General features: G+C 44.1%; 1 protein-coding gene across 1 annotated transcript in view; it reads right to left on the reverse strand.

The window, feature by feature from the left end:
- Window positions 1-546: 546 nt before the first annotated feature.
- LOC121586061 (transmembrane protein 65) overlaps window positions 547-13,430 on the reverse strand; it is a 63,051-nt gene continuing 50,167 nt past the window's right edge. The window contains exons 7-8 of the mRNA XM_041902507.1: window positions 3,729-3,834; window positions 547-1,789 (exon numbers count right to left, since the gene is read on the reverse strand). Of these exons, the coding sequence (XP_041758441.1) occupies window positions 1,640-1,789; window positions 3,729-3,834 (256 nt within the window). The 3' untranslated portion in view covers window positions 547-1,639. The remainder of the gene's footprint in view (window positions 1,790-3,728; window positions 3,835-13,430) is intronic.

The raw sequence follows: 13,430 nt of genomic DNA on the forward strand, positions 1-13,430 counted from the left end.
AAATAAAACCCCCCCTGCCAGATGGGGAACCCTGGTGTATATGAGATCAACAAGGTTCTAGTGGCTGTGAGTAGGCTTCCTTTCCATATACTGCTCCTTACCCAGATAAAAGACTAGATTACAGGCATATGCATGTTATGACGAGAGTTTCCACAACCAATGGCCAGCCATGTCGATAAGGCACAACGTATGACCTGAAACACAGGCACACAGACAGTCATGCTTGGGTGAATTGGCTCCTCAACGCCCACTGGTGGGAGGATTATGTGCCCAGTGCTCAATAAAACTACTGCTATCCACCTATGGCACAGGTCAAACTAGTTCCATTCTATTTCTATGGGCTGAATGTCTGCAGGTTTATTCTCCTCGTTTGTACTTGATTGATCGATTAAGGTCACTGATTAGTTAGGAACTCCCCTCACATGGTTGTTTAGGTCTTAATTGGTTAGATAGGAACTCCCCTCACCTGGTTGTCTAGGTCTTAATTGGTTAGTTAGGAACTCCCCTCACCTGGTTGTTTAGGTCTTAATTGGTTAGTTAGGAACTCCCCTCACCTGGTTGTTTAGGTCTTAATTGGTTAGTTAGGAACTCCCCTCACCTGGTTGTCTAGGTCTTAATTGGACACAAGTTGAAAGGAAATAACATAAACCAGCTGACACTCGGCCATGGAATGAATGACACCGCTGACCCCATACAAGCCTCGTCTCGTGGGACCATCCTTCCAAATCTCGTCTCATTGACTCGACTGTTGGAACATCGTGAGCGAAGCCTGGGTGTCCGAGGCTACACTATCCCAAACATCTAAAACTGACACATTGTGGAACAGGACAACTAATATGAAACTCTCCCAAGTTACACAGGCTCCATAGAGCACTCAAATTCCTCATCTCAAACTCAAAGACCAAATCCTCCAATACAAAGGGATGGATACTCTTGATGTCACTGTTAGAAGCTGCCGTAAGAGCCGTGTCATATTTCAGCTTTGTAGTGCAGAGCTAGTGGAAAGTAAGGTGGAATTAAATCCAGTAGGAAAGTTGCAACCCCAGCATACTAACTGAAGGCTGAATATTTTCTGGAAATGTGCTATCTCGCTAAAGTAGCTGGCCTTGCCCTCTCCTCACACTGTCATTTAATCTAAAGAGAGAAAAACCCACAGCATGTTGATTACTTACTCGAAATGTTGCAGGAATTTCCCCTGGAGGGATATTGAAGTTCAATTGAACTGAATTGACTGTAGTCCACCAGGAGTCCATCCTGGCCACCTCTAACTGATTAGGACTAAGTTACACCAACTCAAAAAGAAAAGTTGCATCAACTCAAAACCAAAACCAAAGAAGCAGCAGAAAACATGGTTGGAAGAGTGGTCCACTTGTATTTTTCATTGTTGTTGTTTTTCTTCATACTACTTTTGAATGTTGCAGGAGGGACTATTTAAGACATTGACATCAACAATTGACATCAACGGTAGTCATGCTTCCTACACTGTAGTGTTAGTAATCTAGTTTACCTAGGAAGGTCTGTCTGTCTGGTGAAACAGATTGAGGTTATTCATTATGCAGTAGTTGGGTTGTGAAGTAGTAGTAGTCCAATGATAAGTCCTCGCTCTTCCAGAGAAGTTAAGTCTTTCTGTCAAGTTGTCTCAATTGCTGCTGCTGCTGTCAGTGGAGATGGAGGTTAGTGATCCATCTTTACCCTCCCTTTCACCCTCTTTCTTCTTCATCTCATCTTTGAAGAACAGTAGAGGGAACATCCCCAAGATGCAGCCGATGGCAACTCCGATGGCTTTACCCTGAAGCCAAAACAAAACAAGAGACAACATTACATTACTACTCTGATGCCTAATATTAATACCAATATGCAGTGCTACAAGTATGTAACCTGCACAGAACTCTTGGCCAATAAAAACCGGAGAGACTCTGTGAAGGAAAGTTAAAGGTTTTTATTAGCCTGACTGCTGGATTCAGAAAAAATACTGTTTTCAGTCAAATGGTTGCACAACCAATAGCATATTCTGTAGGCCACTTCTGACTGACTTAGGGCTCTATTCAATCAGATCTGCTTTAGCCGACATCTGCATAGTGGTAGAGGTGTCAAATCCACAAGCGGTTCCTGGCATATACAGTACCAGTCAAAAGTTTGGACACACTTACTCATTCCAGAGTTTTTCTTTATTTGTACTATTTTATACATTGTAGAATAATAGTGAAGACATCAAAACTATGAAATAACACAAATGAAATCATGTAGTAACCAAAAAAGTGTTAAACAAATCAAAATATATTTTATATTTGAGATTCTTCAAATAGCCAAAATGTGCCTTGATGACAGCTTTGCACACTCTTGGCATTCTCTCAACCAGCTTCATGAGGTAGTCACCTGGAATGCATTTCAATTAACAGGTGTGCCTTCTTAAAAGTTAATTTGTGGAATTTCTTTCCTTCTTAATGCGTTTGAGCCAATCAGTTGTGTTGTGACAAGGTTGGGGTGGTATACAGAAGATAGCCCTATTTGGTAAAAGACCAAGTCCATATTATGGCGGGAACAGCTCAAATAAGCAAAGAGAAACGACAGTCCATCATTACTTTAAGACATGAAAGGCAGTCAATCCAGAACATTTCACTCGTTTCTTCAAGTGCAGTCGCAAAAACCATCAAGCGCTATGATGAAACTTGCTCTCATGAGGACCACCACAGGAATGGAAGACACAGAGTTAAGGGCTATTTGAAGGAAAAGCAGCCAACAAGTGCTCAGCATATGTGGGAACTCCTTCAAGACTGTTGGAAAAGCATTCCAAGTGAAGCTGGTTGAGAGAATGCCAAGCGTGTGCAAAGCTGTCATCAAGGCAAATGGTGGCTATTTGAAGAATCTCAAATATAAGATATATTCTGATTTGTTTAACACTTTTTTGTTTACTACATGATTCCATATGTGTTATTTCATAGTTTTGATGTCTTCACTATTATTCTACAATGTATAAAATAGTAAAAATAAAGAAAGACCCTTGAATGAGTAGGTATGTCCAAACTTTGGACTGGTAGTGTACCTAAAGTGGACATTGCCATTGGCTGCACTGAGTCACTTTAAGAGAAATCCCATGAAGCCTTGTTTACAATTTTGAACATTGGAATTTTAGATGTAATTTACACTTCGATTAGGCTCATTTTCAATTTAAGCATCATTATTTCTATATAGCACTTTCTCATTATGAACTTCTAATGCGAGTGGGAGGGGTGTGGCTTTGAGACAATGATTAAGAGCAGCTCCAACGCAGTTACACCTCCGACATCGCCAAAACATCAGCTATGCGGGTGTCGGCTATTGCCAGTTAACACTTGATATGATTGGATCTAGGCCCGAACAACACATCATAACAGGTACAGTGTAAGTAAGCTACACAGAGAGGACTGAGAGAGCGAGAGAGAGAGAGAGAGAGAGAGAGAGGAGAGAGACAGGCAGACAGACATACAGACAGACAGACAGACAGACAGGCAGGCAGGCAGGCAGACAGACAGACAGACAGACAGACAGACAGACAGACAGGCAGACAGAGAGGCAGACAGGCAGACAGACAGACAGACAGGCAGGCAGGCAGGCAGGCAGGCAGACAGACAGGCAGACAGACAGGCAGACAGGTAGACAGGCAGACAGACAGACAGACAGACAGGCAGGCAGGCAGGCAGGCAGACAGGCAGGCAGGCAGACAGGCAAACAGACAGACAGATACTCACAGTGTGGGTGCTAACTCTCGTCTGCCACATGTCAGCCTGTTTGGGGTTCAGGTCTGGACCCACCAGCCCACAACGACAGGCTAGGGCTTCCACGTAACCTGCAAGGCTAACACAGGAAAATACTATGGTTACATACCTTAATGCAATTGTTGTACTCTTTTAATTTATATTCATCTACTTATTGTCTATTGATTAGCTTTGCTATTTTACATTATCCTGCACTGTTGAGGAAGTGCGGCAAGTAAGCATTTCACTGTCTCCTTTACACCTGCTGTAACCTGTGCACGTGATGAATAAACTTGATTTGATTTGAATCAAAAAGTATCTAAGAGTAGGAGTTCTGGTCTAGGTTCAGCTCCGCCCCTCTTTATGATCTAAAAGGCAAAACTGATCCTAGATCATCACTCCTACAGTGAAATTTATGAATACAGGTCCTGATCTTTAAGGGGTCACCAGCGGAAAGATCCCATTCATTGCAGGAGTGATAGGGTAACACAAAATTACCATAATACGAATCATGGAAATATCAAACTCAACCAGTAATACGCACAGCAGCAAACCTCTGACACAGACATCTGTGCATAGAATCATAAAAAAAAATATATATATATATTTTTTACCAACAACATTAATCAAAACACATGCTGCTATTCAACACAAGCTCTTCTCTGTCCTGGCACCCCAATGGTGGAATGAGCTTCCCCCTGAAGCTAGGACAGCAGAGTCCCTGCCCATCTTTCCGAAAACATCTCAAACCCTACCTCTTCAAAGACTATCTTAAATAAGACATCTTGGTCTTCACCCCTCCATAAAAAAAACTAACAAAAATATAAAAATTGTAATTCTCTTTTCCTACTAACACTGACTTTGCAGACTAACTTCTTTATCGAGGAAAAATGTACTTACTATTACTGTGATATGTGGTTTTCTCACCTCGCTGTCTTAAGATGAACGCACTGACTGTAAGCCGCCCTGGATAAGAGCGTCTGCTAAATGACTCAAAATGTAAAATGTCAAATGTATTTAGTGAGGACGCTCGGTGAGGGGCATGTGTTGCCTGATGATGAAACTATGATTCAATGGAAAACAAATTCTCATATTGTGCACCATAATTTCTTCCAATTGAATGTATTTTTTGTTCGCCTTGATCAAACCCAGGCACTAAAATAGCCCATAAATAAAGTGTTGTGCTTATCGTAGCGTTCTGCTCCTAGGGGAGCTATATTTCATAGCCTGTCAGGGCCAGTGCTTAATCTGATGGATTAAAGCCACCTCAGATGCAATGCCCACTGGCCGCCAGCCTTTAGGTTGAGTACAGACGTCCCTGGAACATGGACTGCATCTGTCATTTAATTTTTTTCAACTAGGCAAGTCAGTTAAGAACATATTCTTATTTACAATGACGGCCTACACCGGCCAAACCCGGACGACGCTAGGCCAATTGTGTGCCGCCCTATGGGACTCCCAATCACGGCCGGTTGTGATACAGCCTGGAATCGAACCAGGGGGTCTGTAGTGACGCCTCAAGCACTGAGATGCAGTGCCTTAGACCGCTGAACCACTCGGGAGCCCGTAACACCCTATTCCCTATGTAGTGCACTACTTTTGACCAGAGCACTATGGGCCCTGGTCAAAAGTAGTGCACTATATAGGGAATACAGGGTACAATTTTAGACGTAGCCATGGGCTGCATTTGAAATGCCATCCTATTCCCTATATAGCAGCCGGCCGCGACCGGGAGACTCATGGGCGGCGCACAATTGGCCCAGCGTCGTCCAGGGTAGGGGAGGGAATGGGTTGTGGGTTCCATTCCCACGGGGGGCCAGTATAAAAAAATATGTATTCACTAACTGTAAGTCGCTCTGGATAAGAGCGTCTGCTAAATGACTAAAATGTAAATGTAAATGTAATAGTGCACTACATTTGAAATGCCATCTCCATTATGATGCCAACTGAGTGCCAGACAGAGAAGTGAACTCCATTATGATGCCACTTGAGTGCCAGACAGAGCAGTTAACTCCATTATGATGCCAACTGAGTGCCAGACATAGCAGTTAACTCCATTATGATGCCACTTGAGTGCCAGACAGAGCAGTTAACTCCATTATGATGCCAACTGAGTGCCAGACAGAGCAGTTAACTCCATTATGATGCCAACTGAGTGCCAGACAGAGAAGTTAACTCCATTATGATGCCACTTGAGTGCCAGACAGAGCAGTTAAATCCATTATGATGCCAACTGAGTGCCAGACAGAGAAGTTAACTCCATTATGATGCCACTTGAGTGCCAGACAAAGCAGTTAACTCCATTATGATGCCAACTGAGTGCCAGACAGAGAAGTTAACTCCATTATGATGCCAACTGAGTGCCAGACAGAGCAGTTAACTCCATTATGATGTCACGTGAGTGCCAGACAGAGCAGTTAACTCCATTATGATGCCAACTGAGTGCCAGACAGAGAAGTTAACTCCATTATGATGCCAACTGAGTGCCAGACAGATAAGTTAACTCCATTATGATGCCACTTGAGTGCCAGACAGAGTAGTTAACTCCATTATGATGCCAACTGAGTGCCAGACAGAGCAGTTAACTACATAATGATGCCAACTGAGTGCCAGACAGATAAGTTAACTCCATTATGATGCCAACTGAGTGCCAGACAGAGAAGTTAACTCCATTATGATGCCAACTGAGTGCCAGACAGAGAAGTTAACTCCATTATGATGCCAACTGAGTGCCAGACAGAACAGTTAACTCCATTATGATGCCAACTGAGTGCCAGACAGAGCAGTTAACTCCATTATGATGCCACTTGAGTGCCAGACAGAGCAGTTAACTCCATTATGATGCCAACTGAGTGCCAGGCAGAGCAGTTAACTCCATTATGATGCCAACTGAGTGCCAGACAGAGAAGTTAACTCCATTATGATGCCACTTGAGTGCCAGACAGAGAAGTTAACTCCATTATGATGCCAACTGAGTGCCAGACAGTGAAGTTAACTCCATTATGATACCAACTGAGTGCCAGACAGCGAAGTTAACTCCATTTTGATGCCACTTGAGTGCCAGACAGAGTAGTTAACTCCATTATGATGCCAACTGAGTGCCAGACAGAGCAGTTAACTCCATTATGATGCCAACTGAGTGCCAGACAGAGAAGTTAACTCCATTATGATTCCACTTGAGTGCCAGACAGAGAAGTTAACTCCATTATGATGCCACTTGAGTGCCAGACAGAGCAGTTAACTCCATTATGATGCCAACTGAGTGCCAAACAGAACAGTTAACTCCATTATGATGCCACTTGAGTGCAAGACAGAGCAGTTAACTCCATTATGATGCCAACTGAGTGCCAGACAGAGATGTTAACTCCATTATGATGCCACTTGAGTGCCAGACAGAGCAGTTAACTCCATTATGATGCCAACTGAGTGCCAGACAGAGACGTTAACTCCATTATGATGCCAACTGAGTGCCAGACAGAGACGTTAACTCCATTATGATGCCAACTGAGTGCCAGACAGAGACGTTAACTCCATTATGATGCCAACTGAGTGCCAGACAGAGACGTTAACTCCATTATGATGCCAACTGAGTGCCAGACAGAGCAGTTAACTCCATTATGATGCCACTTGAGTGCCAGACAGAGTAGTTAACTCCATTATGATGCCAACTGAGTGCCAGACAGAGCAGTTAACTCCATTATGATGCCAACTGAGTGCCAGACAGAGCAGTTAACTCCATTATGATGCCAACTGAGTGCCAGACAGAGAAGTTAACTCCATTATGATGCCACTTGAGTGCCAGACAGAGCAGTTAACTCCATTATGATGCCAACTGAGTGCCAGACAGAGCAGTTAACTCCATTATGATGCCAACTGAGTGCCAGACAGAGAAGTTAACTCCATTATGATGCCACTTGAGTGCCAGACAGAGCAGTTAAATCCATTATGATGCCAACTGAGTGCCAGACAGAGAAGTTAACTCCATTATGATGCCACTTGAGTGCCAGACAAAGCAGTTAACTCCATTATGATGCCAACTGAGTGCCAGACAGAGCAGTTAACTCCATTATGATGCCAACTGAGTGCCAGACAGAGCAGTTAACTCCATTATGATGCCACTTGAGTGCCAGACAAAGCAGTTAACTCCATTATGATGCCAACTGAGTGCCAGACAGAGAAGTTAACTCCATTATGATGCCAACTGAGTGCCAGACAGAGCAGTTAACTCCATTATGATGTCACGTGAGTGCCAGACAGAGCAGTTAACTCCATTATGATGCCAACTGAGTGCCAGACAGAGAAGTTAACTCCATTATGATGCCAACTGAGTGCCAGACAGATAAGTTAACTCCATTATGATGCCACTTGAGTGCCAGACAGAGCAGTTAACTCCATTATGATGCCAACTGAGTGCCAGACAGAGCAGTTAACTACATAATGATGCCAACTGAGTGCCAGACAGATAAGTTAACTCCATTATGATGCCAACTGAGTGCCAGACAGAGAAGTTAACTCCATTATGATGCCAACTGAGTGCCAGACAGAGAAGTTAACTCCATTATGATGCCAACTGAGTGCCAGACAGAACAGTTAACTCCATTATGATGCCAACTGAGTGCCAGACAGAGCAGTTAACTCCATTATGATGCCACTTGAGTGCCAGACAGAGCAGTTAACTCCATTATGATGCCAACTGAGTGCCAGGCAGAGCAGTTAACTCCATTATGATGCCAACTGAGTGCCAGACAGAGAACTTAACTCCATTATGATGCCACTTGAGTGCCAGACAGAGAAGTTAACTCCATTATGATGCCAACTGAGTGCCAGACAGTGAAGTTAACTCCATTATGATACCAACTGAGTGCCAGACAGCGAAGTTAACTCCATTTTGATGCCACTTGAGTGCCAGACAGAGCAGTTAACTCAATTATGATGCCAACTGAGTGCCAGACAGAGCAGTTAACTCCATTATGATGCCAACTGAGTGCCAGACAGAGAAGTTAACTCCATTATGATGCCACTTGAGTGCCAGACAGAGAAGTTAACTCCATTATGATGCCACTTGAGTGCCAGACAGAGCAGTTAACTCCATTATGATGCCAACTGAGTGCCAAACAGAACAGTTAACTCCATTATGATGCCACTTGAGTGCAAGACAGAGCAGTTAACTCCATTATGATGCCAACTGAGTGCCAGACAGAGATGTTAACTCCATTATGATGCCACTTGAGTGCCAGACAGAGCAGTTAACTCCATTATGATGCCAACTGAGTGCCAGACAGAGACGTTAACTCCATTATGATGCCAACTGAGTGCCAGACAGAGACGTTAACTCCATTATGATGCCAACTGAGTGCCAGACAGAGACGTTAACTCCATTATGATGCCAACTGAGTGCCAGACAGAGACGTTAACTCCATTATGATGCCAACTGAGTGCCAGACAGAGCAGTTAACTCCATTATGATGCCACTTGAGTGCCAGACAGAGTAGTTAACTCCATTATGATGCCAACTGAGTGCCAGACAGAGCAGTTAACTCCATTATGATGCCAACTGAGTGCCAGACAGAGCAGTTAACTCCATTATGATGCCAACTGAGTGCCAGACAGAGCAGTTAACTCCATTATGATGCCACTTGAGTGCCAGACAAAGCAGTTAACTCCATTATGATGCCAACTGAGTGCCAGACAGAGAAGTTAACTCCATTATGATGCCAACTGAGTGCCAGACAGAGCAGTTAACTCCATTATGATGTCACGTGAGTGCCAGACAGAGCAGTTAACTCCATTATGATGCCAACTGAGTGCCAGACAGAGAAGTTAACTCCATTATGATGCCAACTGAGTGCCAGACAGATAAGTTAACTCCATTATGATGCCACTTGAGTGCCAGACAGAGCAGTTAACTCCATTATGATGCCAACTGAGTGCCAGACAGAGCAGTTAACTACATAATGATGCCAACTGAGTGCCAGACAGATAAGTTAACTCCATTATGATGCCAACTGAGTGCCAGACAGAGAAGTTAACTCCATTATGATGCCAACTGAGTGCCAGACAGAGAAGTTAACTCCATTATGATGCCAACTGAGTGCCAGACAGAACAGTTAACTCCATTATGATGCCAACTGAGTGCCAGACAGAGCAGTTAACTCCATTATGATGCCACTTGAGTGCCAGACAGAGCAGTTAACTCCATTATGATGCCAACTGAGTGCCAGGCAGAGCAGTTAACTCCATTATGATGCCAACTGAGTGCCAGACAGAGAACTTAACTCCATTATGATGCCACTTGAGTGCCAGACAGAGAAGTTAACTCCATTATGATGCCAACTGAGTGCCAGACAGTGAAGTTAACTCCATTATGATACCAACTGAGTGCCAGACAGCGAAGTTAACTCCATTTTGATGCCACTTGAGTGCCAGACAGAGCAGTTAACTCAATTATGATGCCAACTGAGTGCCAGACAGAGCAGTTAACTCCATTATGATGCCAACTGAGTGCCAGACAGAGAAGTTAACTCCATTATGATGCCACTTGAGTGCCAGACAGAGAAGTTAACTCCATTATGATGCCACTTGAGTGCCAGACAGAGCAGTTAACTCCATTATGATGCCAACTGAGTGCCAAACAGAACAGTTAACTCCATTATGATGCCACTTGAGTGCAAGACAGAGCAGTTAACTCCATTATGATGCCAACTGAGTGCCAGACAGAGATGTTAACTCCATTATGATGCCACTTGAGTGCCAGACAGAGCAGTTAACTCCATTATGATGCCAACTGAGTGCCAGACAGAGACGTTAACTCCATTATGATGCCAACTGAGTGCCAGACAGAGACGTTAACTCCATTATGATGCCAACTGAGTGCCAGACAGAGACGTTAACTCCATTATGATGCCAACTGAGTGCCAGACAGAGACGTTAACTCCATTATGATGCCAACTGAGTGCCAGACAGAGCAGTTAACTCCATTATGATGCCACTTGAGTGCCAGACAGAGTAGTTAACTCCATTATGATGCCAACTGAGTGCCAGACAGAGCAGTTAACTCCATTATGATGCCAACTGAGTGCCAGACAGAGCAGTTAACTCCATTATGATGCCAACTGAGTGCCAGACAGAGAAGTTAACTCCATTATGATGCCACTTGAGTGCCAGACAGAGAAGTTAACTCCATTTTGATGCCACTTGAGTTCCAGACAGAGCAGTTAACTCCATTATGATGCCAACTGAGTGACAGACAGAGCAGTTAACTCCATTATGATGCCAACTGAGTGCCAGACAGAGCAGTTAACTCCATTATGATGCCACTTGAGTGCCAGACAGAGAAGTTAACTCCATTATGATGCCAACTGAGTGCCAGACAGAGCAGTTAACTCCATTATGATGCCACTTGAGTGCCAGACAGAGAAGTTAACTCCATTATGATGCCAACTGAGTGCCAGACAGAGCAGTTAACTCCATTATGATGCCACTTGAGTGCCAGACAGAGAAGTTAACTCCATTATGATGCCACTTGAGTGCCAGACAGAGCAGTTAACTCCATTATGATGCCAACTGAGTGCCAGACAGAGCAGTTAACTCCATTATGATGCCAACTGAGTGCCAGACAGAGACATTAACTCCATTATGATGCCACTTGAGTGCCAGACATAGCAGTTAACCCCATTATAATAATAAATAATAATATGCCATTTAGCAGACGCTTTTATCCAAAGCGACTTACAGTCATGCGTGCATACATTTTTCTTTTTTTGTGTATGGGTGGTCCCGGGGATCGAACCCACTACCTTGGCGTTACAAGCGCCGTGCTCTACCAGCTGAGCTACAGAGAACCACAATTATGATGCCAACTGAGTGCCAGACAGAGAAGTTAACTCCATTATGATGCCACTTGAGTCCCAGACAGAGCAGTTAACTCTATTATGATGCCAACTGAGTGCCAGACAGAGCAGTGGCACAGATGGCTCAGGAACATGAGAAGCATCCTGAAATTACACTACTCCCTATAAAGTGGTCAAAAGTAAGTAAGTAAGTCTTGTCTGACCCAGAATGGCTCATAGAGGCAACATTTCAGACCCAGCCGTCTGTCTGTACCACTTGGGATGAAGCCATGGGAATGTACTCCCACATTGGCCAATTCAGTCTGGTCCCAACCAATCATAGAGAACCAATAGAGAAGTGTCCCTATGAGGGATCATCACTGATAGGTCTACAGCCTAGAGCAGGAGTCGGCAATAGGAGGCCTGCAGGCAAAAACCAGCCCGTGAGTGATTTATTTGGGCCCCACAAAGTTTTAGTAAAACAAATTTAAAAAGAGACGTCATCGTGTCTCAATGTAATCAAGGTAAGAAATTATTGTTATTTCAAATACAATCTCTTTTTTGAGTTGTGGTCAATTTGCAGCGTACAAATTATTATAACTATGTTACAAAAATCGTCCAGCGGCTGAATCTAGTTGCCTACCCCTGGACTACAGCAACTCAATCATCCACAGGCTGGATGCACAGTCAGGGAGAGGGACCAAATTATCTGTTTAAATTCAGTCAGGGGAATGTCTTCACTCCAGCAGAACCAATAGAAACCAATACCCCACAGGTCACTGCAGATACACCGGGATAAACTAACAAGCACCACTGTGCTCTGCTGAGCAAACAGCTTCCCTGACAGCAGATGATGATGATAGCATAATGGTTGTGATACAGTGAGTAGGCCTAGTACACAGGCTTAATGAGATGGTTTGATCATTAGACAGTTAGACACAGTGGGAGATATATGCTCCTCATTACTGTATGAACTGATTCTAGTGGAGAAAGAAAGGATTTGTAAAGACCACCCTTTGTCAGGTAAGACAATAAATTAGCATAATCTGACAGAATGGCATAATTCGCCAGATGTCAGTTAGACGACTATTACATAGATCGACATCTACATTACGTACATGATAGACATACAGTGATAATCTGACAGAAATGACTATTTGTTAGGTGTAAGATTACTTGATTACATAGACCATTATGGACACAATGTAAACCAACATACAGTATGTTGGGAGAGATGCTGCTATAACGGGGAATGACGCTCTAGTGTGTTAACCTCATTGCCAGTAGAGGGAAGAGCTGAGTAGGTGTTACCTGGCTAAACACTGGGGGTAGAGCTGAGTAGGTGTTACCTGGCTAAACACTGGGGGCAGAGCTGAGTAGGTGTTACCTGGCTAAACACTGGGGACAGAGCTGAGTAGGTGTTACCTGGCTAAACACTGGGGGCAGAGCTGAGTAGGTGTTACCTGGCTAAACACTGGGGGCAGAGCTGAGTAGGTGTTACCTGGCTAAACACTGGGGACAGAGCTGAGTAGGTGTTACCTGGCTAAACACTGGGGACAGAGCTGAGTAGGTGTTACCTGGCTAAACACTGGGGGCAGAGCTGAGTAGGTGTTACCTGGCTAAACACTGGGGACAGTGCTGAGTAGGTGTTACCTGGCTAAACACTGGGGACAGAGCTGAGTAGGTGTTACCTGGCTAAACACTGGGGACAAAGCTGAGTAGGTGTTACCTGGCTAAACACTGGGGACAGAGCTGAGTAGGTGTTACCTGGCTAAACACTGGGGACAAAGCTGAGTAGGTGTTACCTGGCTAAACACTGGGGACAGAGCTGAGTAGGTGTTACCTGGCTAAACACTGGGGACAGAGC

The sequence above is a fragment of the Coregonus clupeaformis genome, chromosome 17, assembly GCF_020615455.1.
Source record: "Coregonus clupeaformis isolate EN_2021a chromosome 17, ASM2061545v1, whole genome shotgun sequence".
Taxonomy (NCBI): domain Eukaryota; kingdom Metazoa; phylum Chordata; class Actinopteri; order Salmoniformes; family Salmonidae; genus Coregonus; species Coregonus clupeaformis.